Source organism: Excalfactoria chinensis, chromosome 7 (assembly GCF_039878825.1).
Source record: "Excalfactoria chinensis isolate bCotChi1 chromosome 7, bCotChi1.hap2, whole genome shotgun sequence".
In the NCBI taxonomy this organism is placed as follows: Eukaryota; Metazoa; Chordata; class Aves; order Galliformes; family Phasianidae; genus Excalfactoria; species Excalfactoria chinensis.
Genome location: NC_092831.1, coordinates 26298068 through 26325981, shown reverse-complemented (window position 1 = coordinate 26325981; position 27914 = coordinate 26298068). Strand labels below are relative to the sequence as shown.

Here is a 27914-nt window from a genome sequence, read left to right as displayed (position 1 = left end):
CTTGGCAGCATAATCTAAAAAAGGCACATACGTATGTAGCATTTCCTTTTCAGTAAGGTTAACAAGCTCGATGAAGGTTCCCAATGATACCCAGAGTCTTGGCACCTTGCTGTGATGTGATGGATCCTTGAGTTCCCAGAAATTCCACTGGGTTTCTGTCTGTTCTGTGCCATTTCTTACTGCAGTCAACCAAGCATATTTCCCAGTTATTCTGTGCACTCTGTAAAGGTACCTATTTAAGTGTGAAAAGCATGAGAAGACCCAATTGCAGGCCTGTTGAATTAAGTGGAAATACTTAGCCGCCTACTAACTTGAACAGCCCCGTGAGATGATCAGTATGTGTCTATTGTAACATGGCTAGGTGGATGTAAACACTTACACAAAGCCTTTCTATTTCCTTCCTCAAAGAAAACATCAAGTATTTGTGATATAATAGGTGTGGAGTTTGTATTACTCTGTAGCTGTTTGGCAGTAGCTGTGTGTGATCAATGAAGGGCTATTGTGCGATAGGCAGAGAGTGCAAGGATACTGTGAATTCATTTATCCATTTTCTTTTCTCCACCTCTCCCTAGAGTCTGGGAAGGGTTAGTGTTTTAGGCTGAAGAACTGTTTGATTGTGTCATCTGTCTGGCTACAGCCCTCCAGTGTAGAGCTCTCAGAGGTATGAAGTTTGTGGTCCTATGAAACCTAAGGGCTGGGGAAGGACCTGCTGGTGCCCAGTCCTTTAAGGAAGGAAATCCCTTGTCATTGTGGGGAGTAGCTGGGTGATGTTAGCAAGCATCATTCTGGCACATGTGCTGGCATTTGCTCCTAGAGATAGTGAAAATACTGGGAAGTAAGAATGAAGTTTAGGAGATACAGGATCCATGCTGGTGTGGCTTCCCCTGCTCAGAGCGTAACTTGCTTCTCATTCTGTTTCCTTTGCTGCCTTTTCCATTTGTTTGTTTATATCATCTATCAAGTTTATAATTATGTGCTCTCTCACATAAAATCTTTATTAGCCATTGCATATTCTCTATCCTCTCTTTTCATTTTTGTTCCCTCTTCTGTTGTTAATGAGCCTAGTGGATTGCAGATGTTTCCCATTTGACAACACCTGAGACTCAGGTTCTGCAGCCCTGCTATTGGATTGAGTGCTCCTCCCTCCTGCAGCCCCAACCAGACCTGGGGTCATAGCCCTCCCTGAGGTCAGTAGTCCCAGAACTGAAATGGAAGTTGGGCCATGATCTTAAGTGTGGCTTGTAAACATCCTTATGCTTCTCTGGTCTTCTTTAAGTGACTGGTAGGAGAAGAGGTCAAGCAGGGCCAATGAGAAGGTCTTCTGGGCTCTGTTTCCCATTTCCTCTGTTCCCAGAAGCCATGGGACGATGGCCAGATGTTGGCTACGTCCACCTACAACCATCTTGGCTTGACTTGTCCCCTGCACAGACAGTAGCATCAAAGAGGGTGTTTCCTCACCAGTTCTCCCAAAAGTTAGTGCTCTCACCCCCGCCATAAGCAAAAAGTGGATAGAAAGGCTTTGAAGTACTTTGCACCAGTTTTTCCAAGTCAAAATGCAGTACTGGAATCTTTGACAAAAGCAACCAGTTTGCTCCTCTGGTTTTAATGGCAAGTCCATTTCTCAGAACACACACTGAAAAGTAAGGGGCCGTGCAGTTCTGTCTGTTGTGACTGTGAATGTCCTTTTGTTATGGACAATGGTGAAAAAGAATGTTTCTGCACCAGTATGACTTGAAATCCTTCTTAACAAATCCTTCCCTAAAGACCTTCTCAGAGATTGTTCTGCCTTGGACAGGTGGAGTGTATAAATCATCTTCTAGCCCAAGCCTTTTATGATCCTTTAATCGTAGCAACTTTTTTCCAGAGCATCATCTCATGGGACACGGTAAAGCGCATTCACTGTCCATGTGGGAATGTGGCACAGCCTCTGATTTGTGTCCTTTCCCTATCATACTTCAGAAAACCCTCTGTCATTTTTCAGCCATGTTTTTCAGTAGGGACTGGGAGCGTCTCCTCAGGAACTGCTGTTGACTTGTGGATGAACTTATACTAAAGGATAAACCATCCATCTTCCACAGGCGATAGATCTTTAAATGCAGATTCTGGAACTTGTGAAGACTGGCAGAGCTGCAGTAGTAGATCCCACAAAATGATCCCAAGGCACAGACAGTGAGAGAAGGTGCTGTGATGTTCATAGGAAGGCTGGAGTCATCTGTGGAGGTGAGCCACAGTGCAGGGACACCAGTAAACGAACAAAGTGCTCAGGCAGAGGGAGATCCTGGAGGCAAGACCACGTCATTTGACCTTGGTAAGGTGAGGAAGAGGAGGTGGCTTAGAAAGTCCTGCAATTCACGCCAGAGCAGCCTTTTTGTTTGCTGTCTGCCTGCTCCTTGCACTGCCAAGGCATGCTTTTATTCTGATAATTGTATGCGGTTCTTCCCTCCTGAAAAGCTGCTTTCAGTGTCAAGCAGCATCATGGTTTATTACAGTGTCATTTTCAAGTTACACCGACAACACAATAGCAAAAGATGTGTATGTCATGTCTCATTTACTCAGTTGCACGGTCGTTCAGGGGCATCTTCTGCATCTGCTGATCCTCTGCAAGCAATAGATTGAGCTGCAGTTCTGAAAATGCACCACGTTATTTCTTAGAATTGCAGCTACCAGAGTAGTGGAGGTGGGGGCAGGCCCTGAAGAATACATCACTGAAAGCCTCCACGAATCATAAGATCTACTTCTACTGCTCCATATAATTAGTGATTAAAATGAGTAAAAACAAAGCAGCAATTTTCTTATTGATCCCTCAGCAAATAGTTCTGTCTATTTTCTTCTGCATTGTTTCTTCTTACTAAATAGCCTTGAATAAGAAACGTCAGTCAAATGAATTTAGATTCCTGGTGCTCCAGACAGAAATCAAAGCGGGATTGAATGAGGAAAGATAATTAGAGAGAGGAATTCCACCTCCACAGACTTCTTCCCTTGCTCAAGGAGTGCTGATTTTATCTAAATTGCCAAAGCCGTGAGCAAATAAGAGGTGATGGGAATTATAGACTGCAGATGCTGAGACAAAGCAAGGGAGGCTTTAATTAGTGCGTTTTAAGGTAGAAATGAATTTCCAGGGAATAAATTATTTGACGTGAGACATATGGAGCTTCTCAGAGGTGAAGTGAAAAGCTTTTTACCTGCCAGAACCAGGGCTCACGGGGTTGTGCCTGTCTTGTAGACGTGGGTGATGCATCACTGAGGTTTGAAGCGCATAGGGATGATGCCTTTTTTTGTTTGTGTCCACTTGCTTGTTTTGAATGCAGAGGAAATCCCGCTGCTGCAGATTCCCAGAGATGCAAAGCAGGATTTGTTCCAATGCTCACGTTTACTAGCTCAAGTGTTAGCAATCTACCATTGCTGAGGAGCTGGGAGTTAGATGTTGAACCCACAGGTACCAAAATGAAGTTATTTTCCTTTCAGGTTCCTTTGGTGTCCCTTCTTAGCTCTGTTGCCACCCTCTCATCGCACTTGCAGACACCTAAGAGTAGTGGGAACCTCGCACACCCTCCTTCCTGTTTTTCAACAGATTTTCACAGCTTCTCTTAGAGTGAGACAGTGACAACTCTACCATTTGGAGGCATATAGATTCCTGTTTGAATTGATGGAGCTTAAACAAAGCCATTTAGCTGGGTGCTTTAATCGCAAATTCACTGACTTCAGCAGTTATTCAGGCTCTTAATTATTCACGTGCTCAGTGCAAAGCACTTTCTCACAAACCTTGTTGAAACAGGCAGAAGCGGGGCCAGGGCCAGGTATGATGGTTGTGTTATAGGGGTGCTTACAGACCCTCGATTCAGGTGCTGCGCAAACACAGAATTAAACATCTTTGCCCCTCCAACACCATTCAGTTCTATGAGAATTGGAAGCTAAACCCAAACAGAGGGGCTGGTGGATGGAAGGTCCAGCCCCAAAGCATCTTACTGATAGCCTGGGGTTTGCTGCCTGTGGTGGTCTATGTGAGATAATGAGCGTGACCTGGAAGATAAGCATGTCCTTCTGGGTCCACCCGTTCCTGGGAAGAGCCACCATTCATGGTCTTCCAAGGACACTGTATAACAAACAGGTAGAGCAGAGGTGTGTGTGGTATCACCTGGTGGCCTCAGCTTGGTCTTCCTGGCAAAAGATATAAAAAAAACCATGCAGCCTCTCTGGGAAAAGCATCACACTCACAGCTTTTTCTGATATTCTGGTTGCCTATTTCAGATGTTACTATTTTGTCCTGCAGGTTGATCTGTATTACCCATGATGAACCAATGCAGTCAAGAGGTATTAAATGTTGATGTGTTTATCTTATGGCAAGATAGAAATGTTGCAAACTTTTGAGCTACGGGAGGAAATGGGCTAATTTGAGATTTGTTCCTAGCCCTCGCCATGCGAATGGTGTCGCTGCGAGCCCAGCAATGAAGTTCACTGTGTTGTAGCAGACTGCGCAGTTCCCGAGTGTGTCAACCCGGTCTATGAACCAGAGCAGTGTTGTCCGGTCTGCAAAAATGGTAAGAAAGTACTGTATTGGCTTTCACAGAGATACAAAGGAAACATTTCATTAAATGTCATTACCGATGCATCGCCAGGAGGTTTGCTTCCATTGGCACAGACTGGCACTGGGGCTGTGACTTGTCTTTGTGTGTGGGTGTCAGACACGAGACAGCTGCTCTGAAAATTAAGGCTCCCCTTCCCGTGTCTTCTCACTGATGTTGGTAGGATTGCTGGCTGAAGTAAGGCTTTTTAGGGTTGAGTCATGATGATGGTGATGGTCATTTCATGTCGTTGCTTTATTTGTTCCTCATGATTGGTCTCACATGAAATCAAGTACATCCCTGCCAGTGACTATGACTTGAGGCCAGGGGAAAACTCATTGAGATCAATGACAAATCTCCCTGTGGGTCTGCTAAAACTCTGGCCAAGCCAGTAACACTGTAAGTGGTGTGCTGGAGTCTGCGTGCATAGCTTTGGCCCTCACTGTCTTGCTGAAACAGTTTCATGAGTTGGTCTTGCATTTGGCAACACTTCCAAAAAGGGCTTTGGGATGGCTGAAAGTACCTCTTTGGAAAATAAATCTGTTTCCAAAGAAGGTCTCTCTGGTCCCATTCCACAGCCCTTAGACACATACATTTCTGCAAATGCACCTTTCTCCTAATAGAGATATGAAGACAGATTGAGAGGTGAGCTGGCTTTACATAATTCTTTTCATGGCTTCCTTAACATGTAAGTGGCTGCATCAGCTTGTCTTCTCATGTTTAGAATTTGCTATCCTTATGTATTTCCCCTTGCACTCATCACTGCTGTAGAATGAAAGAGTAACGGTTGCTTTTGGATCACAAATGAAAATGTTTACAGAGAAATAACATTTTTGGCACATTTTCTGGTCTTCAAAGGCAGAGAAAAAGCAAACTATTGGAAATCCAAAGTATTCCTACATAAGGAACTGGACAAAATTCTGAGCAGTTTGGAAAAGTATGACAAAATCAAGACATCTACGTGAAATCATGATTTGGGCTCCAAAATGTTTTATAAAGGTTTTTGTTTAGAATTGTATGTTGTCATTGAAAAGCAGAAAAACATCCCTAGGAAATGTTGTTAGTTTGTCATCGATGAACCTGGGAGAGAAGGTTTTGTAGCCAGCTCTTACCAACATCTTGGGGTATGGCCCATCGTGGCAGGGTGTGAGGTTTCCCATCCAGCACTAGAAGATGACTGCTGAGAGGTACCCTGCAGTGGGAGTTGCACAGGGTATTGGTTGGACCCTCAGCTAGATGCCAAGGGGTTCATTGCTGGGGCTTTGTCTACTCTTTCCTTCCCTCTCCTGTTGAAGACACAGATAGAAAGTTCTCTGAAAACTGGTTTAGGCAGGGAAGTATTTTGTAACACCCTCTTAAAAGCAGCATATACACTTTGTGTGCTTCTGGGGCCAGGGAGACCAGGGCTTGCAGTGAATGAAGGTGAGCTTTACCCTTCGGGAGCAGAAGGAAATAATTCACAAAGAGACAGAAATAAGGTGGTGCCAAAATAATCTCTGTTGTCCCATGTTGCTCTTCATGGATGCAGCTTCAGGAGCAGAGACTACCCTTCATCTCCCTCTAACATTTTGGTAAGTTCATATGAAAGAATAACAGAGATGGCTGCATCTCGTCCCCTCTGAAACCCTCTGACAAATCCTAATGAATGAGGATCACAATGCTTTAAGCTGTCTGCTCATCTTGAGACCACAATTTTATCTTCTGGCTCTCCACTGCAGCCAGTCAATTAAAGTTTGGTTTCACAAATGCATGAAGATAACACAAGCTGACAGTCCTACTTAAATGACCAAACTCCCTTTTTCTTTAATGTCTATTTCCCCCCCTCCCTCTTCCATCTAGAAGCTTTTGCTTCCTACCAAAGCAGTGAAGACATTACGGTGCCACATCTCAGTGTGATGAAAAGATTTTAGCTCAGCCTCTGTGTCTGTGGTCATCCTTTTAGACTGGCAAAGAGAAGAGCTCAAGGGATATAGCAGTTGGGGGGAAGAAAAAGTTAATCCCCGGAACCACACGTAGTGCAGATCCTCATTTTAGAAGCTGATCCTTAAAATTTTGGTGTTTGGGGTTAAAACAGAGCCCTGCATCATTTGCTGCGCTCTGCTAGCAGCCTGGTCTGCCTGCTTTGCTGTTGCTGCCATTAAGTGGAGAATAATTTCCTCTCGATACGTTCAGATAGATTTTCATGCCTTTCTTAATTATGTCTTGCCAAGGGCAAAAGTGCTGCGAAGCAGTGAGGTTAATGCAAAAATCTGTTGATTTGAACGTACCTGACCCAAAGATTCATAAAAAGCCAATATCAATTTCCCTCCCTCCGCCATCGTTTAAGAGCACTCTGAGGAGCAGATTTATCCCTTATTGTCAAAAGAAGTACCGAACTGTTGTCCTTTGCCTCGCTGAGAGCGGTGCAGCTCGCACAAAGCCGGCTCTGCGTGGTGAGGGACCCAGAGCAGAGTTCAGTAGGAGGTGATTTTCGGAGGGTCCCATGGCCACATTTGTCAGAGCGCATCGTGAGGGCGATGGCTCCAGGTGCTGCACAGCATTTCTGTCGCGGAGATGAAAGGTCACTGGTTTTCATGTTTTCTGGTAGTGACAGACTGCAGAATTATGGCCCCGAGACGTTATTTCGAGGCACTGTTGCTTCTCCAGTTAAAAGTGTGTCAGCTGTTGTTAACTCTCTCCTCTACAGGAGAAAAACCTTGCCTCCCAGGGCTGAGTCCCATCTCTGGGCTTCCTTGGGCTGTGCCATATCTTCTGCCCACAAGCAGTCTTGCAGCTCATGCCACAGCCTTTCCAAGCAGCAGTCTCCCCCACAGTCCCCATCCCCCTGTACCTAGGGCTATAGGCATGCCCAGGTGTCATTCTTACCCCCCTGACCCCGCACTCTTTGTTTCCAAATCTCCACTTGTTCCACCTGGTAAGTCAACTCTCATTATGATGGCACGTGGTTGTTAAGTCCTTTATGCATCACTGAAAGGTTGCTTTTTGCCTTTCTTTTAGCCCTTTGGATGTGGTCTAGAAGCATCTGGTGCATTTGTAGGGATGAGGGTGGGTAGTGATAAGACAAGGGGGAATGGTTTTAAACTGAGACAGGGGAGATTCAGGTTGGATCTTAGGAGAAAGTTTTTCACCCAGAAGGTGGTGAGGCACTGGCGCGGGTTGCCCAAGGAGGCTGTGGATGCCCCATCCCTGTAGGCATTCAAGACCAGGCTGGATGTGGCTCTGGGCAGCCTGGTCTGCTGGTTGGAGACCCTGCACATAGCAGGGAGGTTGAAACCAGATGATCATTGTGGTCCTTTTCAACCCAGGCCATTCTGTGATTCTCTGACAGGATGAATCCCTACTGTATTATCACTCATCTCTTTCCCCCCTGCATTTTGCAAAGCCGTGGGCCACTTGCACATCTGTCCCCCTTTTGCTGCTCTGCAGAAGCAAAAAAGTGTGGAGTAAAAACCAGATGTGGTTCCAAGTGAGGCTGACAGTGCACGAGGAAGGGCTGGAGGAGAACAGAGAGAGGCAGGACTCCCAAGGGCCCACCCTGCTCCCAGTTTCACAAATTGCTCCTCCAGAATCATATCCAAAAATGATCATATGACATTAGCAAAAATGTGTTGTCGTGGGGGATTCTGTGACACAGCTGTGACAGGGAAATTAATTTCAAACTTCCGATAAGAGCCACAATAGAATTGTTAAACTTCTTTGCCCTCCCTGAAGTGTGAAATTCCTTTCAGAGCATTTCAAAGGCATCCTCGCCCATTTACACATACATTAACAAAACTGCTAAAATATTGGGCTTTGCCTTGGCACTTTCATATACTTGAGGGATGAACAGAATAAGCACTGCGTCTTTCTATTTGGGAGTCCGGCTTTTGCTCTTAATTCAATTTTTGATGCCACCAACCCACAACCAAAGCATTGGTTACACAGTAAGACAAATAAAAGCTAAATGTGTCCTGGTCAGTGTGCTTATTCCAGCGTGGGCTTCTGGAGCCATCCCTGATGAAATACGGGGCAGCAGGAAGATGTTTCCTAGATAATCTGACACCCAGTCTTTAATTAAAGCTTCAAATTATCACAGTTGATGCAGACTTCAAAGTAAAGAGGCTGGTCCTGCCCTGCACAAACAGGTAAAAGATTGCTTTGACCTTCAGCAGATTTTACCTTGGTGAAATAGCGTATATTCAGGTGAAGCTGTTACAGATATTTATTATAATGTGCTATAAATATTAATAATTCCATACGAGCTTCTTCGTATTTAAGGGCACGAGCACAAAACTGAGTAAATAATAATTTATTTACGTGCACGTAAAGCCACAGTTTACCTAAGCTTCTCTCTTAATTTACTGAGAACGTAAACTTGCTGCTCATTATTTCTCAGCTGGAGTTAATCTGAAATGAGCATTCTGCAGCCCGGCCTGTTCCTTCTGTCACACCTTGTGTTTTGCCCAGAAAATCCCTGAGGACCTTCCCAGCCCATCAGAGCCGAGGGCAGCAGCCTTTCCTGTAACAAACATGGCTTGCATTTGTCCCAAAGTGGATTTTGCATGCTGCTTTGTGGAACGGCACCCAGGGACTGACCTTCGGGGCTGCCTTTTCCTAGTAAGCAGTCTGTGCAAATGCCTTTTTTTTTTCCTAGGCAGGTGTTTTTTTGACGGCCCCAAGAACCAGAGAGGTGCCCCAGTCGGCTCCATGTGCCTTCAGATGGGTAACCAGGGGAGATGATGTGGGGACATGGGCAGGCAGCCCCCAGGCCGGGCTGCTCCCAACCTGCCATCCACCAGGAGAAAGCACGTTCATTCAACCTATTCTACTTCCATAAATTAGACAGCTTTCATTTAGGTGGAGAGACCTCACAGCAAAACCTCATTGCTTAGATATTGCCCGTTTAGTCGCTGGCCATAGCTGTTCCTTCTGAAGCAGCAGACAACCCAAGCAGCTCCTAGGGACTGTGCTGCAGGAGCAGTGCGGGTGTTAATTTTGCAAAGCCCTTTGGGATTTAGGGGGAGAAAGGGCTCCATATGAATGTAAATGAGTTATTGCATTTGAATTGAAGGCAATGGATTAACAGTGCAAGTTGTTAACCAGTATTGACAGAGGGAACATCCCCATTGGTCTTCATTGTTCTGAATGATCAGATATCTTGAAGTGTGCCAAGATTTTAATATCATATAACCCATTGCCTGGATATTATGTTACCTGTGCTTTATTGCATAAATAGAGCGTGTTATTTATCTGCAAGATGTGGATCGCTGACTCTCCAGGTGATTGTTTTGGAAAGCGTCTGCTTCTTACATGGCCATTGACAAAAAAAATCGATGAGATGAGGAGAAAAGTTATTTAAAGTGTGAGGAAAAGATGAAGGTCTGGGGGAGAGGATGCTTTGTCTGCCATTTGATTATATGCAACTGTTGCTGAATAGAGACAACACAGAAAATGTGGCAAGAGGACATGAGAAGACTTCATATTCATTTGCTTTATGGAAAACGGTGGTTTGGAGCCATGGGGAAATTCCTTTAGGAGAAAAAAGCAAGCAAACAAAAACTAAATAAAATTCCTCTTCTAATTTATTTCAGGAAGTCCTGAAATGGCCAGATTTTAAGGTTGCAGTTAAAAACCCTTCAGTCAAAGTCTATGCAATGTGCTGATTGCTTGTGCAGATGCAAGCTGAGCGTGGCCGACCAAGATGAAGATGTATCCCCATACTGGACCTTGCTGGACTCCACAACTCCATCCATAGGTCCTGGAGAATGAAGCTGGTAGAGCGGTGTGGCCGTGTCACGCTTTTGCTCGTGGTGGATAAAGTATCTGTGAAAGCCAGATGGATTTTTGAGCGCTCAGTTGACCCCATCACCACCAGCAGCCCATCCCAGTGGCACACGAGGGGCCGGAGGAGGGATGCCTGACCCCTCTTCAAGCAGCATTTGCCCAGCACATGTGGACAGAGGGATGCTTCGCAGCCTTATGTGCAGATGCAGAGCCTCCATCCTGAATCAAGAGTCTTCCATTTTGGACACCAACACGAGTCAGGAGTCTTCTTCCATTTTTGCAGAGCTTGTAGAAGCTGCCTTAACATTGTGACAGCAAAGCCAGTCAAGGCTTCATGCCTAGCTAAGAAAATCAATGCTTTTGAAGCTTGAACACGGGAGAAAATTCCTGCCACTACAAAGGATGCTTTTTTGATTGTTTGTCAGCTAATGTTCTTTGTGTTTACCACCAGGAACATAAACTACGGTGCTCTGTTAGCTCAATTAAAGGAGCGATTTGATTAGCAACCGAGGAAGAAAGGGATTGATTTGAAAGCTGGTAAAAGATCAAGATTGAAAGCAAGGCAGCATATTTGGACTAGGCCATGACTGACCTGACAAAATACTTCAATGCTTACTTTGCTGTTTGTTTAAAAAGGAGTTATTTCACTGAAATTGATTTTCGGTGGTGTTTGTTCTCCTCCATTACTTGGGGCCACGTGTTTCAAGGCAGACAGATGCCAAATTTTCTGATGAGAGTGAACTGCAGCGGTATCCATGAAGCCCTCAGTTGGTTTTGAAAGTCTCACACAGTTGGATTTTCCAGCTGAAATATACTCAGGACTGTGAGCTGCACCCTGTGGACAAAGCTGTTGGAAGCCATCTAGAACTGGTGAAGAGCTTTGGATAAACCTTGTAAAACTTGCCATCAGCGGAGTTGGGTTGCATGTACCACACATCCTAAAGCTTAGAAGGAGATGGTAGGAGTTGAAAACTATCCTGAATTTGTACCCAGGATCCTAAACATGTTCCCATGTTTTCCAGCACCCTGAATGGCAGGATGGTGAGAAGCTGTTTGCTGGATGGGACTTGCTCCAAAGCTCTTATGAAACAGACCCAGATCACAGAGGTGTGGGAAATGTATTATACGTGGTCTACATTGTTCTTCAAACTGAGATGGTTGTGAAGAAGCATCTGTTTACCGGGGGTGACCCCTTGGGGAAGCATTGCTGGAATTTGTGTGCACAAGTCTGCAGCAGTTCAAGATCCACTATCGTCATAGTGGTATTTTGTAGAGGAGGGTGTGGGTTGGTTGGGTTTTTTTTGGAGAAGGCTGACGTTGGGAATCAGTGGCAGAGCACAAGCAGGCTGGACAGTACTGAAATCCAAGCAGGTGTGGTTATTGCAGGTTCCCATCTAACTGAATTCCGGGTGTAACACAGAAGACTAAAAATGATGTTTTTATCCAATTACATTGCTGTGATCCATTTTGCTGCAAGAGAAACCCACATCCAGGTCTCAGGTGTGTGGTACTTGGTGTAACCCCAGCAGAGGAGCTGACTCACATTTACTCCCACTGAGGATCTGACCTGCAGCAGCTAATTTCTCTGGGTGACTCACAGGCAAATTGCAGAAGACTGGGGTGCTTTGCATGGTCAGGCTTTTTAAAAGGATTAGAGATGGTTTTGCTTTCGCTGCTCTGGAAGGTTGGGCTTATTAGGCATATCTGTATGAGAAGAGAGGCATGACACTGTCTTCATGTATTTCTAATTTAATGAATGTTTAATACTTCTTTTATTGGAGCCAACATATATGTAGAGTAGGGGACTTTAACAAGAGGTTGACTTATGTCAAATAATTGATGTTTGAGCTGCTCCTTTTACATGAAATGCAGACTTTACAGAGCAGAGAGACTGAAATGAAAACATGAATTAAAGATTAGAGCTGAGCAAGTGCAAGAAAACTTAGAATTCAAAAAGAAGTTTTCTTCTCCTGCTTCCCTCTCCTTCCCTCCACCTTCTCATCTGTCTCTGTGCTCTCTGCTCCATTGGTAGGGTCCCACATCTCACCCACAGCCTTCTGACTCTTCCAGACTTACACATCTCTACAAAGGAGATGAGTGCAGTAATCTCACTCCGGGTATTCCTCTGTATTTGCACATCATCCTGGCCTGTTACACTCAGCAGCCAGTTTGGCCGGAGGGTTTAGGAAATACTTGCAAAGTGCATTTTTCTTCTTTTCTCTCTCCCTGATTTGCCAACAGAGTGCATTTTGTGGACAGAGTGAAAAGAAGTTGGTGAGTTTTGTGGAACAGTTTGCCGGAGGGGCCCACACTTTGTTACAGCACATCTTGGTGTGGGTGAAAGAGCATTATTTATACGTGGTGGACACACTGCTTGTGCTGCCTAGAGAAGCCCAGCTGTGCCATCAGATGCTGCTGGTCCCTGTTGTCCAGAGACGCCCTTCTGCCTGTGAACATCAGCATCCATTTCCTTCCACCCCCTTGTACTCATACTCCCCCTCTCTTCGTGCTCTCACTTTGCACCAGGGTGTTCACCCTCTCAGTGCAGGTGTTGGGAGCTCAGAGCTGCAGCATAGATTGCAACGAGCTGGGCTGGTTGAGGGTAATTACTTGGTGGCTTTTTTTCTGTTTGCATTTAGAAAACCCTTGTGCTGCGTTGATCAGAATTTATACCTAAGGTTGAAGGGCTTAGGCTTAGTCATCAGCAAATAAAAGCCCAGAGGAAGAGAGAATCGTGCTTTTTGCTTTGGCTGGTTTTGTTGGTGTGGCGTGATTCCTCCTGCCCCACTAACAGAACAAAATAAGGGATGGATGGGCAGTGAGTTCACCCACCGTACCCTAATCTTCAGCACTGTGGGGGGGGCTCCCCTGGTTTATCCTTGCTAGATAAACTCAGGGATGTGCTCATCCAATTGGTACCCAGGATTGCCACAAGGAATTCAGCGCGTAGCTCGAAGGTACAGTACAATCCCACAGCTAATGTAAATAGATGTATCTCATTTGGCATAAAATAAGCCCTGTTTTCCTCCCAGTTGAAAATGTTTTGTGGCAGCAGTTTTGTTCTGGTAGAGAAGCTCAGAGCTCTTAGAGTAAATAAAGCAGGAGCTGACGTTACCAAAGCCAAAAGCCCCAATGTCACACGCAGGGTTGTAGTGTGAGAGATGGGTCTGCACACACAGAGTTCTCTGAGATGCTTCCATGCTCAGGCTTTGACTGCTGGATCTGGTAGAGAGTATATGAGGAGGAAGGGGGTGTGCTGGCCAGAAAGTGCTGACTCACGGCAGCATGCCTGGGAAAAAGGCCAATGATAGCAGACTTGCTGTTCTTACTCTTAAAAAGGTCGGGGGGGGGAAACTTGGGAGTGAGCCCCCCATTTTAATGCTTCCAGAATGAACTGACTCTAACCTTGGGACAATGACTGTCCATACAGATCTTTATCATAGAATCACAGAGTGGTTTGAGTTAGAAGAGACCCTTAAAGGCCACATAGTTCAACTGCCCTGCAGTGAGCCATCCCTCGACAGGGGAGGGATACAGACCATTTCAGATAAGGAGGGTAAAGGGGCAGGGACTTTTTTGATGATGGATACTTTCAGATAACCTTTCTTAAACCAAAAAGAAAAAGTGAGGAAAGAATAGCAGAGATCTCAAAACTCCGCTTTTGATGTGAAAACATCTTTCCTGATGGGCTCTCATCCTCACCCAGGTAAGCACTGAGAACCAGGTGGGACTGAAGCACTCCTAGGTGGTGGCCTGTGCTCGGGGTTAGATCCATATGGACCACTGTGCAAATGCCTGGGGCATGCTGGGGGAGGCAGATGGAGGAGCCCTTGTTCAGTACTGCATTGGTTCTCTTGTGCATCATTACTGTGGGTCGGTGTGTCTGTCTGGGCTGCTTTTTTTCTGCCTTGTGAAACCCAGATAGCATCATGCTCTCGTGCCACCCTCTCAGCTCTTGGCACAGCCAGAAAAGGCTGCAAAGGCAGGAGAGGATCCCACACCGGTTCCTCTGCCTGCATCTGAGGAACATGCCACAGCCATCAAGCACAGCTTTCAGGTGCAGTGCTCCAATTTCTTAAGGGCTGAGGAACCAGAAGAGCCTCACCGCGTGATCTCTGACTCACCGCAGCCACCGCTGACATCCCAGGGGCTCCTCTGCATGTAGATTAATTACCTGCATGGCTTCGTGGCAGAGTCTCGATGCGTCATCCCTCATCTAGAGCTGGCAGTGTGGGCACCGGTCCCTTCCCACACTTGTCATGGTGTCCCAGCTTGGAGCAGGGGCTGCTGGCCACTAGGGATGGGATTGATCCAGTGCTGGCTGATGAGCTGCAGGAGGTGTCTGCAAGGCACTCATGTTCTCCCTGTGCTGCAAAGAGATAGATAATTTTTGGTTGCTTTTAAAGCCGTGTTGAATGAAAAAAAAAAAAAAATGTATAGAAGCATATTACAAGAACTGTCAAACAGTAATTATTAAGGACTTGGAAAACTCTGATTAGGAATGGAAACCTGTCTGCCCTAACAATAACGAATTTGCTGTTTTGCACCAGAAGCTCATCTTTTCACAGCTCCCCCCAGAGAGCCAAATTAGGTTTTGGCTGTGGGTTTTTGACAAGCTGTGCCCCAGATCTCTCAGACTAAGGGGCTGAGAAGTGTGGAGGATCTCTCTGTGCTCCCCAGGGCCTCATCTTGAGTAGTTTCCCCCATACCTGAAGGATTTTGCTGCCCAGATGCTGGCTTGAGTTCCCCAAGTGGGTCTACCAGGGAAACAAAGGTTTCCTCACTGACACCAAGGGGGTGGTCGGGTCACCATCCCTGGCAGTGTTGAGGAACCATGGAGATGTGGCACCAAGGGATATGGTTCTATGGGCATGATGGGGTGGACTGGGGTTGGACCTGGGGGTCTGAAAGGTCTTTTCCAACCTCAGTGATTCTATGACTCTATGAAAGTCACCATTGATATTTCCACTCCTCACAAAGATAGGCAGTTTATGCATCACTCTTTTGGGTGTTCTCAATCAGCTTGTGCCAGTATAAACCCATTTACCTGCCCCCCAGTGTCAGTCTGCCCGTAAGCTCTCACAAGACCTGTCCTGATTATGCTCCATAAAGATAAGGATTCTCCAGAAGGGAAGCATCCTCCACCAAAACAACACATGGGAGACAGATGCAGATGGGAATCAGGGGGATAAATTGATGCTGTTTGCTGAGTTTCCCCAGGACTGGCTGTAGCAGCACGTGGTTCTGCTGCCTGATGGCTCACTTGCAGTGCAGTGGTTAAGAGCCCCATTCTGCAGCCTTCATGCCCAGCTCTGCCAACCCGCTGTTTGTGAGGGGCTCAACCCGGCTGCCCCACAGCACCAGCCAGCTCCCAGCCAGCCAAGCAGCACCACCACCAGCAGCAAAGAGCTCACAAGTTCCTTTTCTTACTCGTCGCCGTGGTCAGTGGGTTTTAATTAAGGGGGAAAGAAATGTGTTGCTTTTGAGCCATGGGGGTGCAGGGAGGAGTTGGTGGCAGCGTAAATGGGGAGCAGGGGGAGAGGAGGAAGGGAAGGGGTGGGCAGCGAGGGCAGACAGCTAAATTGGCACTATTTGGATGGTGGTGTGCATCCTTGCTCTGTTTATCCCAGCGAGTACAAAAACATCACAAGATGAAACTCCTTGGGCAGGCGGTGCGTCCCAGCTGCAGGAGGGAGGGGGGCTGTCTTCAAAACAAATATTTTGCTGGCTTTATTCAGAGATTAAAGCTCTTTTTGAGGCAGCGGCGTTGTTTACTGCAGCCCTCTGAGCACTGACTTTCTTACTGAGATGGCTGCGGAGGAATAAGGAGAAAATAAAAACAAAAATAAATGGAAAGAGAAGGCGAAGCCAAACAAATAGACCGACTCCTGGCACTGGCAAGTTTTCATCTTCCAAGGTCAGCTGTGATTTCATTCGGAAAGTGCTTTGCTCTTTTTAGCAGCCTTGGCGATGGCAGCCGTACGTACAAAGGACCATCTGGAAACCTGCTCCCAACTTCAGCAGGCAGCGCGTCGCTTCGCCTCCAGACCCTGTTTGCTTGCTGGCTCCCTTCAGCTTCCATGCGTAGCCCTGATGAAGTACATGCAGACTCCTTGAGCTTCCCCAGCCGTTCCTACCTTGTTTTGGTTTAGCAGCCCTTCACTGGATCTCGATGTGGGGGATATTTTTTTCCCCCTCGCATTATTTCATGCCATCATTGAGCACAGCTTTTGCTACGTGCATTCAAGAGTACAAGAGTATGTTTCATTTTCCAGATTAGAAAATGCTCAAAGGTATAATCAGGTCCTTCCACAGTATTTAATTATCCATAATTAAAGGCATCTACACAAAGCACCGGATTTTCAAAGACTGTTCTTGTGTTACATTGCTAATGAATTAAGTAATTAATTGGCATTGAAAAAATACAATAGGAAACATCAATCTTTTAAAGCGAGGCATTTTTAGGGCGTTTTGTAAAATCATTAAGTTGTATCAGGTCAGTAGCTGTTCTAATGTCTAAATCCCACTTCTGGTTTTAAATAAGAGGAATGCAAGGGAAGACAAGGCGGGGAAGGCTTGCTAATAGTCGTTCCCAGTTTCTACTTTGCAGCATGAAATAACCGTCCTGTCCTGTCAGGCTGGAATAATATCACATGGCATCTGCTTGAGTATAAAAGCCCACACAGATTGCGGTAATGCATTTGTAGTGGCACCTAGAATTATTAGCAGAGGAAAGCACAATCCTTTTCCATTTGATGATTTAGTTAAATGCAACCATTCACATGCAAAACCAGCTCTACTCATTTTTATTAGCAGCCTGACTCTTTGCAGGGCACCACTTGGAAGCATTGTGCAGAAGCCATGGATACCATTACATTCAGGCGGCATAATGGGTCCTCAGAAGAGCAAAACCAGGGGTCAAGAGCGTTGGTTGAAGCATGAAGGCGTTTTTCTACCAGCTGAACCATCCCCACCAAATATCCACGTTTCAAAGGCTGCCTCAGAGCACACAGATTCCTAAAGCCCTTTCACCTCTCATACTGCCAAGCAACCACTGCCAAACTAATGTGTGAAGCAGCACTACTGTCTGCCTGAGCTGACCACCCTGCCTTCCTCATCTGATGTTGGGTTAAGTTGGTTTGACTACGCATGTAAATGTGCAAATCAGCAATCCCACTTCCTGTATTCCTCCTGTTCCAGGTTTTAGAAGGCTTGTTTTGTCTGAAATTAGCACAGTCACAGTTTTCCACCTCATTTTATGACTGATATGGAAAAAAAAAAGAAGCCATAAAACATCATGCACAGCTGTAGTGACCAAGTTAGATTCAATTCTGGCTTTATATTGATTTGACACACAGCCAGCTCTCCCCCGTACATCATCCCTGATTGCAGTTAAGGATGAAATACTGTTTTAATTCTTACACCAAATGTGGCTTTTTTTCCACAGGAAAAAAAAAAAAAAGGCATAAAAATGTTAAAATGGGCTATAAAGCCATTAAAATTTTCACACATGGCACAACCAAGAGGTGAATGAGTTGGCTAAAAACCTCAGAAGGCCCAGAGACAACGTCCCAGTTGTTCTTCTCTTGCCATTAACCTTCACCTTGGAATGGAGATGCTCGGGCGGAGAGCAAGGACCCAGCCCTTGGGGATCAATGGTTGCTTTGCCATCTGTGCCCATAGATGATGGTTTCCCATTGCCTCTTAGCCAAGGTGCTCAAGGATGGAGGTTATAATAGGGAGCCCCCCAGCACCGCTGCAGACGCAGGGAGAACAGTGCAGGAGAACAGTGCAGGATTGCAGCGGTGCTTTTCTTAATGGATTTGTTTTGATTGAATCCATTTTATGCTGGCTCTCCTCCTCAAAAGAGCTGATTTGCCATTAAAAAAAATTAATGTACCTTCAGAGGGGCTGGAGTTCATTTGGGGAAATATCTATTTAGGTGGGTTTTTAAAAGCCTATTACTTACCTGAAAGGTTAGAATGACCCAAGAGCAGCTTTCATTGCCTTCCGTTAGAATCTGTCTGTATTTTAGAAAGCCACAGTATTCCCTCAAAGGCTTATGCTGTATTCAGAGAGATTTTTAAGAGTTGAATCCTTTTCCTTTAGATGTTGTACTGAGGGATGTGGCTGAGTGGGACAGTATCCATGGTAGGTGGACAGTAGGACCGGATGATTTTGGATGTCTTTCCCAACATGGTGATTCTGTGATTCTTTAGCCAGGTAAATGTGAAGCCTTAGTCCACAGGTGGCATTTGTTCTGTCTCAGTACCTTATTCAGTACTGAACATACCTGACTTGGAAAGCTGCCCTCTTCATTGAGCTTCCTGAGTGATGGCCCCGCGTTGGCCCACACTGCTCCGATCCATACCATGCAGGCAGGTATCACCACCCCTAAACAAACTGCCTTTAAATTGCACCTATCGATCTTTGCTGCACCAAAATGCTCCTGCTCCAGTACTTAGTGAGGCCTAAAGTTATGTCTCTGCATCAAATTAAGCCCCATACCATCAATAAGGAGGAGTAATGTGGTACGTTCCCAACTGGATGTCTCCTGTCCTGCATGCGTTTGCTGCTCCTGATTAAGAATGATAATGAGCTATCAGTAATGGTCTTAATGTGGTGCAAAGCAGGAAGGATTCAATCAGTCAGTGCCACTGGGTTAGCAAAAGTTTCCCCTTGGCCTGAATGTAGCTTTTCAGCTCGGCCTCACCTCGGTGCACTCCTTTGAATGATGTAGTGCTTTGTGAGGGTGAGCAATGTGGATTTAGATGGGAGAAGGATAGAAGGATGCTGCGTAATTCTAATGCAGAGATTAAATAACTCTCAGGCATCTGCAGGCACCCAGCAATGTGAATTATGGCTGGGAAGACCTCTCATGTAAATAGGCAGTGCGGGGGGAGAAGGGGCATTATTAGCATGGCATTGGGAGAGGTGAAAGGTGCAGGAAAGAGGGACAAGAATTGATGAGTGGCTTTGGAAGAGATGCATTCTTTGGGGCAAGGCTGAAAGCTGATGAGTGACTGAAAGACCAAAGTGCTCTGCATACGGCAGGGAGGATGGTCCCAAAGTTGAGGCAGCATCCAGCCACTGTCAGATGTTCTCAGGGTGGTGGGTACATCTGCATTGCTCTGTTGACCTATGGCACAATTGGTTTGAAATGTAGGGGATCCCAGGGAGGTTCTTGCTTGGTATGTTTGCTGGGAAGATGCTGGATGGAGAGGGGTCTGTCTTACCCTGGAGCACATGGAAATCACCCCCTGGAGCCACCATGTCCCCAGCACTGCTCCGTGTACACCCTCAGACTTCCAAGGATGCTTTGCATTAGGACATTCTTCAGCTTTGGCCTCTTTCTAACATGAAAGTGAAGCCCCAGGGCTGTTGTCTCCTTGTGGTATTTTCAGCCCAGCCTGCGGTGCATCACCAACTTTAATTTTAATTAAGGCAAACCTCAGCATCATCAGCTGACTTCCTTATGTCTCACCTCTGGCTTCACCTGCTGCCTTCTGCTCCCCCGTGGTGAGAGGGGCATTCAGTCTTGATGTGAGGCAGCAAAAACAAGACTTCTTCCCTCCTCGACTCATTAATTAAAGCCACAAATTGAGCTCTTTTCTTGCAGTCTGAAGTGATCGCATAAATAGCATCGACAGAACAAAATTAACATCTGAAAAAATCCTGCAGGGTCAGCACATCAGGGGTGGGTGGGGGTGGCATTAAAAACAAGATGCTTTTCTGCTCACCCCCAGCACAGAGCTCAGCCTGGACAGGGAAGAAGTCACAGAGTGCAGGCAACACAAGATCTCTACTTTCTACAGCCAAGCCTAGAAGGTAAACGAAGGAACTGAACTGCATGGGGTAGCTGCTCCTTCTAAAGACCATGTAAAGCCCTGCAGACGTGCCTGGGGGAAGAGCTGGCTTCAGCCACCTGGACCTGCAGCATTTCAACCCAAGGAGTGGAATGTGGACCATTTCAGCCCCAGGAGTGCAAAGGCACAGTGGGAATGCCAGCAATCAGTGCCAGGGCAAAGCAAGAGGACTAAGAAAAGGTCCTGGTTGCCTCCCAGGTTTTCATCTCTGTCACCATCCATGCCATCACAGCCATTGCTCCCTCATCACCTCATTAGAACTCCAGAGTGCATCTATATGTGGAGGAGTGCCAGGATCCCTTGTGATTAATGGTTTTTGGTGTGTTTTGCATCCTCCTGTGCTGGGAGGTGTCCACAGGCAGGCTTGCCCTTGTTCCTGGGCACAACCCTTACCCGGTCCTTGCTTTGCATGTGGCTGTGTTGGCAGAGTCATGCTGGGAGCACTCTGGAAACACTGCAGCGTGGTCACATTGAGATCATCATGGGGACAAGCAAAAATATCTGCTCCCACACTTAGGGCACTTGAAACACCCCCCCCTGCTTGTCATAAACTGCCAGCAGTTAATCCCTTTGCCTTAGTGCATTCATGGGTGTGTTCCAAAAGCAAATTCATCAGGACTCATTCATCTGAATGAGTGTCCGTGGGGGTGTTTGCAGGCTGCATCCATTCTGAAATAGGAGGGGAGGAAGGGGAGAGTAACTCCCTGTATCGGGAAACCTCTGTTCCTGCTGACTGTCCTGGCAGGAACACGGGGATGCGTGATGAGGAGAGCACCGCTCCTTGCTGAAAGGGGACAGGGCACTGTCAGGAGCTGCAGTGAAGGCGACAGGCTTAGTTTTGTGCAAGATGCTCATTAGGACAAACCTAAATATCACAGCTGGCCTGAAGTGATTCGCTTAACATTTTCCTTCCTTCTTATGGCTTGTCTGCACACGCAAAGCTAAATCCAGAGCTGCTGCAAGCCCAGTAAAACTCACAGCACTGGCAGCATCCACATGACACCACGCTGGAGAGCATTAAACCCTCACCCAGAGAGGTTGTGGAATCCCAACTGCATGCTTCCCTGTGCAACCTGCTTTTGGAGGGGTTGGCCTTGATCATCTCCAGAGGTCCCTTCCAACCTCCCTTACAGGAGGTGAGTTCAGTGGCACAACGTGTGCCATCACTCCAGGATCCAGTCTGAGGCATAAGGGTTGAAAAACTCAGTGTCACTGTTCCCGTAAACCAAAATGGATGTTTTTTTTTCTCTTTGTGCTACATCTCTCCCATCAAAACAATGCCTGAACTCCTGTGCTATATCACCATAAAAATCTTGACAGCTGTTCTAGCAAACAGCCTGGAGTGCTGTGGTCTTTTATGAGTATTAATTATGTTAAGCAAAGCAGATCTCACAATTACATTGTCTGTGGGAGCAGCAAACTTCTACCATCCGTCTCCCTGAGCAAGGAGAAGGGCTGATTGCTGCCCTGCTTTCAGAGCAATGGGGGCTGCAGCTGCCGTTAGAACACAACGACAGCCCAGAGAAGCTCCTTGTTCCGTCTGCTGTTACCACAAATAACTTTCTTGATGTGCTTGACGTGTCATCAAGTGCTCCTGAGCGGCCTCTTCTTTTGAATAATAATTAAGTACCACATTGCTGGTCTAGTCTGGCTGTGCTATGTGCTACCGACAGTTTTGGAAAGCCAGGACCTATTTCCAGCCATTGTGCTGGAAAGCAGGGTTTGGGGTGGTTGATTAAAAGAAAGGGAGGGCAGAAATGTTGCTTTTTGTTTGAAGAGGGGGAACGGAGCGGAATGGGAGGGCTTGCTGTGGTGTGCAGAAGGAAAGAGATTGGTGACTGTTGGTGGCAATTTTGAGATCATCGACCACTGCCTCCTCTTCCTCTGACTCAGCAGGAGAGGGATCTGTTTGGGAATGCATGTCAGTGTTGGTTCAGTACCGGATGCTCAAATGATGTGATCAGCAGGCAGCTGGGGGGCAACAGCAGAGAAAATGATCTTCCCCTTTCCTTACCACCCTAATCTTCAGAGGAAGTGTTTTGTTTAAATGTTATTAAATGTTAATGAAAAGGTTTTTTTCTCTGGGAGAGCAGAGCAGGCTGTTGTTTGGAGCCTGCCCATCCTCAGCATCCCCAACACTGGCAGGCAACCACGGTGTCCCATTAAAGAGGTACAGACACTTACTGCAGCTTTAAATGCAGCCAGCTGCGATTATTGGCCTTTCCATTGCATTTGACCCAGACTTTTAGCAGCAGAAAATGAGCCTACCTGATGGAGGAGCCTGCTCGGGTGTCATAACACAGCAGCATCCATCAGGCTTCGTGAAGCAGAGAATTAACATCTGTTGGAACTGCTGCAGCAGCACAGCCAGACACCCTGAAGACATGGGGAGAAATGACAGTTTCAAGGGGTTGCTGGAAAACACCACAGCCATTGCAGAGGAGTTTTCCAGCAAGACCAAAACAGGGTTAGGTTCCTTCTTGCAATTCCCAGATCAAATAAGGAGGGGTAACTGCAGTGAGAAAGTGGAGTGGTTTATCAGTGCCGAGTGCTGTGTTTATCAGCAGATAACATGCAAAGCAGGGGTCTTGAGAACAATAAAATGTATTTGATGTCGTGGTGTTTATGGCCTTGAGGATGAGTAAGGAAGCCTTGTGTGGCTTGGGATGAAGCCTGGGTGTGGCCAGCAGAAGCTGCAGCTGTGATACATGGTTCACCAAGAAATGGCAGGTTCTGGTGCAGGCATCATTGGGGACTTATTCCTCAGGCTGTTGTACTGTGGCTCTGTTCACTTGAACGTGAAGGAACTGATGTAAAATTGAAGAAGCATTTATTAAAGGGTGGGATGTCACTTAAACGTGGTCAGAATTGAGGCAACACCACTCACCACTCATCTTTCAAATGCATCCCATGCAATAGGAGAACAGATTAAAAATCACATTGTGACGTTTTCGAGCAATTATCTGAGCCACCGGGTGCTCAAATGTGTTCTTGCTTCCTTGATACTTTGTATGTGACCACCCCAATTTGCTGACTCTGATGTTAATTCATGAAATCATAAAATCACAGAATCACAGAAGGTTGGTTGGGTTGGAAGGGACCTCAAAGCCCACCCACCACCCCCAACCCCTACCATGGGTAGGGATACCTCCCATAAATCAGGCTGCCCACAGCCCCATCCAGCCTGGCCTTGGGCACTGCCAGAGGTAGGGAAGCCACAGCTTCTCTGGGCAGCCTGTTCAGTCTTATATGGGAGATGAAATGCTTTGGTGAACCCGATGCTGTACATCACCTGTGTCTTCTGGCACTGGGGCTTAGGATGCAGGATGAGTGGGCTCCAGTCCATGGGATCACCAGGTTACAGCAGCAATGCTTGGAGCCAAACCTTGGGATAAAGCAGCACTAAATGAATACACAGCAATAAAGGGAGTTACCCACTGTCATTAAATTAATTATAAAACAATAATAATGAGAAAAGTGTACTCATTTCTACAATGTGCCCGTGTTCCCACAGGTCCCAACTGCTTCGCAGGAACCACCATCATCCCCGCGGGCATTGAGGTGAAGGTGGACGACTGCAACATCTGCCACTGCCACAACGGGGACTGGTGGAAGCCGGCACAGTGCTCCAAGCGTGAGTGCCAGGGCAAGCAGGCTCTGTAGCTGCAGAACCCCCTTACGGCTCCAACGCATCTCAGCTTCTCCAGCTGCTGCAGGGTCACCACCGAGGCCACCTGGCGGGACAGGGTTTCCCTCCCTGCCCTCATGCTTTTTGGCCCCACGTACCCAGCACCTAGGTAGCTGCTCCGCTTTCGTGATTATCGGCACTCAGTAGGGAGACTGTGGTGAGATGTGGAGAAGAAAAAGAAGAGAAAATGCAATGTCCTGTGCAAGCTCTTTGGCTGGTGATGCCTCCGAGGCGCCGCTTCGCTCACTGCTCTCACTTCCGATGGCACGGATCGCGGTTTTCTACAGTCATTTCTTTTGCTGTTGTGATTTATTTATGATAACTTTTTTAAGCCGAAGCTGGGATGGCTGGGGCAATACAGCTATGAGCGAAGCAGCGGGTGGTCTCCGTGGTGTCTGTGGGGGGGCACTAAGGACAGGAGGGGGCATGGACCAGCAGTGGGGATGGGGCTGAGCCCAACGCTGGGTCTGTGCTGACCTTCCCCACCACGTGGGGACAGTGACGTGGAGGACACCGACATGGGCACCATGAACTTGTGGCCATGTCCTCCCAAGGACGTCAAGAGCATGGCATCTTACCCAGGTCGGAGAGGAGCGGTGTTCTCCCACAGCTCCTTTGCTGGGGCCAGTTGCTCTCCCTCTGATTCACTAGTACTGTGCCAGTCACCGCTCACACTTTGTTTGCTGCTTTTTGCCCACTGCCATTAGGACGAGGGTGGTTATTTCGGTCAGCCTTCAGCCCAGCACCTGCTCTTAGCACTGACAATGGCAAATCCAACCAGCACGTGCATTGAGGCGGTCTCGGTTGGTGCACAGCTGCCTTTGTATTTTCATTTCTTCCCCATTCTGTGTTTCAGCAGAGGGCAGATCCTTAGCTGGGGTGGGACCAGCACCGGTGCAGCCACTGCTGTGCTTGGGCTGAGGATGTGCTCCCTGCTGGCACCGCAAACAACGCCATCGTGTCACCTTGATTTGTCAGCTGCTCTCTGCCAATGACCATCCATCCCTTTTCAAGGTTTTCAAACAATAGCGTGCCTGAAACTAGTGAGGGAAAAACAAACAAACAAGAAACTATTCTGTATTAAAAAGAAGAAAAAAAAAAAAAAAAAAAAGGAGGGGGGAAGGGTTGGTGGGAAGTTCTAGAAACAATATTTGATGTGTAAAAGAATATATTATTAAAAAAAAATTATTTTGTTAAATATAAAGTGTGTGAACCAGCAAAAAAAAAAAACAACCCTCGATACCTGTGGTGTATTTTCCTCTGCTGATTTCCCCACCCCAGCTCACCATCACATCGCTGCCTGCAGCTCCAAGGCCCCCCCCTCCCCCCAACCTCCACACTATCTTTTCCCTTTACTGGCACCATTTGATATTCAGCCCCATGTCCCAAATGTGGGAATTTGCTTTCCGTTCACAAACTCCTTTTGCTACCTCCAGATGCATCATTATTTACACTGATTAGTAGTTACTCTAATTAATTACAGCTTAATTACTGTAGTTAATGTTTGTACAGTGCTTGGAACAAGTACGGTGCTACACGTGCCGCATATTCTTATTATTTTCTCCATTATTAATTAAACACCATCAACATTCCATGCTGTGATACTCCATTATTTCCTGTGAGGCAGAGCACCCATATTCCTGCCCAGAATGACCTCACCCAGCTTCCCATGGGAAGGCCACCTATGGTGCTTGGAGCAATCCCCATCTCTGGTACAGCCAATCTCAATCCTGACAAAGCAGATCCAGACTGGAACTCCCATCCATATTTCTTTTTAACACACAACCCGCTTATTTCCAAAGAGTTTCAATCTCACCTCAGTCTTTCTGCCTTTTTTTTTTTTTTTTTTTTCCTTTGCATTTTAGTTCATTTCTCCCTTTAATTAATCACAGCTCTGGGCCAGCCAGACCCATTAACTACTATTCTCATTTAGACCTTTCAGAGATGCGGTTGCAGATGCAATTTAATTTGTTGACCTGTGATCGATAGCAATTAATGCCATCTCTTTAATCTTGTTGGAAAGTTCATCTTGGGCTTCCAGAGGCTGCTGTCTCAAGGGAAAGCTGTCTGAAACATATGTTATTGGATGGGGGAGCACAACCTCCCCCCCGCTCCTTCCCATTCCCCAAGGGCTGACCATCAGGGTCAGTTTTGAAAGCACCCAATTTCATAGGACTGTGCTCAGAGCTGCACCCACTTCAATAGGGACACATGACAAGAGGCTGCCAAGGGGGCACATCTCCAAAGCCCAATGTGTGTGTGAATGCTCGATTTTAAGGACATCTGTCACCATAGCAGTATTCTAAAGACAGAGGTGGGTGGATGATGACCAAGTAATGACTCTGCTCCCTAACAGCTGAACTGGCCATAGTTAGGGTGGATGGATTATACTGAGGAAGTACAAGGCACATTCATGAGAGACAGGCAGAGAAGAAGGTGCATTAAGGGGAAGGAAGGCAGTAAGGAATAGAGCAGAGCATGGACTTGATAGTGGAGAAAGCTGACAAAGGTGGTGTAAACGGGTTGGAATGATGAAGAGTACAGATACCGAGGTAGAAATGCTACATTCTAACAGATATGAATAGAAAAAGGAGAATAAGTCTCTTGAAAGGAGTAAGAGAAGAGTGAGCTCTTTGTGGTGATACTTTCAAGAAGAAGGATTGTGGGAATACTTATCCTGGGAGAAACAGAGTGGACAGTGGCAGGAAAACCCCAGCCACAGAGAAACAAGATTAATTCCTCCACATCCTGGTGGAAGCAGTCTTATCTCTACATCACTTGCACATCTTCACCAGGTACAAGTCCTTGTCCCCAACTAAGAGACATTTAAAACCAAGCTAAACCTGCGAAGAACTGGGTTTTGGGCACTCTCCATCCAGCTCCACCCAGTAGCAGGATGCTGAGCACCAATAGTCCTGGGCCAGCAGCATGCAATGGCTGCAGCAGTGCATGACTTGAGTCCTATTTGACACAACCCTCCCCATCCCAGATGTCAGCTGCAGGGAGGCTGTGGCCATTGCAGCAGCAGTCATGGCTCTGCAAAACGTAAAGCCAAAGAGCAACACCTCAGCCTCCAGCACAGCAGGAGCCATCATGTGCTTCCCTTCAGTGACTGCTGAAGTGAAAAGAAGGCCTGCATGAATGTATAGTGAATGAATGCCTTTTATATAGCAAAATTATATGTTTTTGCAACAGCAATTCAATGAAGAAAATGACAAATTTGTCAAAAATAGGCCTACCATTGTAGTGTAGAAGGCTAGCTCTTAAAACACAGGGAACGGAGCAACAGCATATTGAAAGGAAGGGGCCTGCACTCATACATTAACCTTACCGTACATATATCTGCAGATGTACTTCCTGCATTTTCTGAAGGGATTTGTGGGTGGGGAGCATCTGAAAGAGCATCTAAATGAACTCTGCTTCCAAATGTTCTTGCCTGCTGACAGTGAAATGGGGAGAATACACGCTAGCTCTCATAGCCCATGAAATAGCCCAGGGGTCCATAATAATTCACATGAAAATGATTCTTGGCCTCACTGTGCTTTATGTGCATAACCAATACAAAGCATATGAAAGTAACCCATTGCCAGCATGCTTCTGGACACAAGGAAGAGACATAATTAGGCAGTAGGAAACTGGAAGAAAAGGCAAAGCCCAACAAATTCAGCTCCTCTGGGACAGCACAGAGAGAGGTGGTGCTCTCCTCACAAGGCTGGGGTGGGTTACCTATGTGCACAAGAGATCTCAGCCTCCAGGCAGGCAGCCAGCTTGGTTCCATCAGTGTTCATTCAACAAGGGGAGAGGCAAGGCCAACCCAGGGGAGCTCAGGTGTATGCAATGTACCTGAGTGATCAGAAGGGGTGGAACCAGAATCCACCCCTTCCCAGACCCCATTTAAGGGCTGGCAGTGGAGGTGAGAGTATCTCTCTGGAGTTCTGTGTCTGAGTCTTTCTAAATGTAAGTAAATTTTCTTTTTTTCTTTTCCCCTGTATCTGTGGTTGCAGTGTTGAGGCCTGTCCTCATTTGCTGCAATGT

The 27914-nt window shown here is 46.6% G+C and overlaps 1 protein-coding gene and 1 long non-coding RNA gene across 3 annotated transcripts in view; one reads left to right on the top strand and one right to left on the bottom strand.

Annotated features, from left to right (window-relative positions):
- VWC2L (von Willebrand factor C domain containing 2 like) overlaps positions 1-24960 on the top strand; it is a 37724-nt gene extending 12764 nt beyond the window's left edge. The window contains exons 3-4 of one of the 2 annotated variants that reach the window (XM_072342186.1): positions 4409-4538; positions 23706-24960. In XM_072342186.1, the coding sequence (XP_072198287.1) occupies positions 4409-4538; positions 23706-23854 (279 nt within the window). In that variant the 3' untranslated portion in view covers positions 23855-24960. The remainder of the gene's footprint in view (positions 1-4408; positions 4539-23705) is intronic. The other variant, XM_072342187.1, reaches the window with a different exon arrangement.
- On the bottom strand, positions 13970-24078 carry LOC140254980 (uncharacterized). The gene is made up of 4 exons (XR_011904353.1): positions 23978-24078; positions 23484-23576; positions 22460-22567; positions 13970-14694 (listed from the first exon to the last, which is right to left on the bottom strand). It is a non-coding gene; the product is annotated as an uncharacterized lncRNA (long non-coding RNA).
- Positions 24961-27914: the final 2954 nt, after the last annotated feature.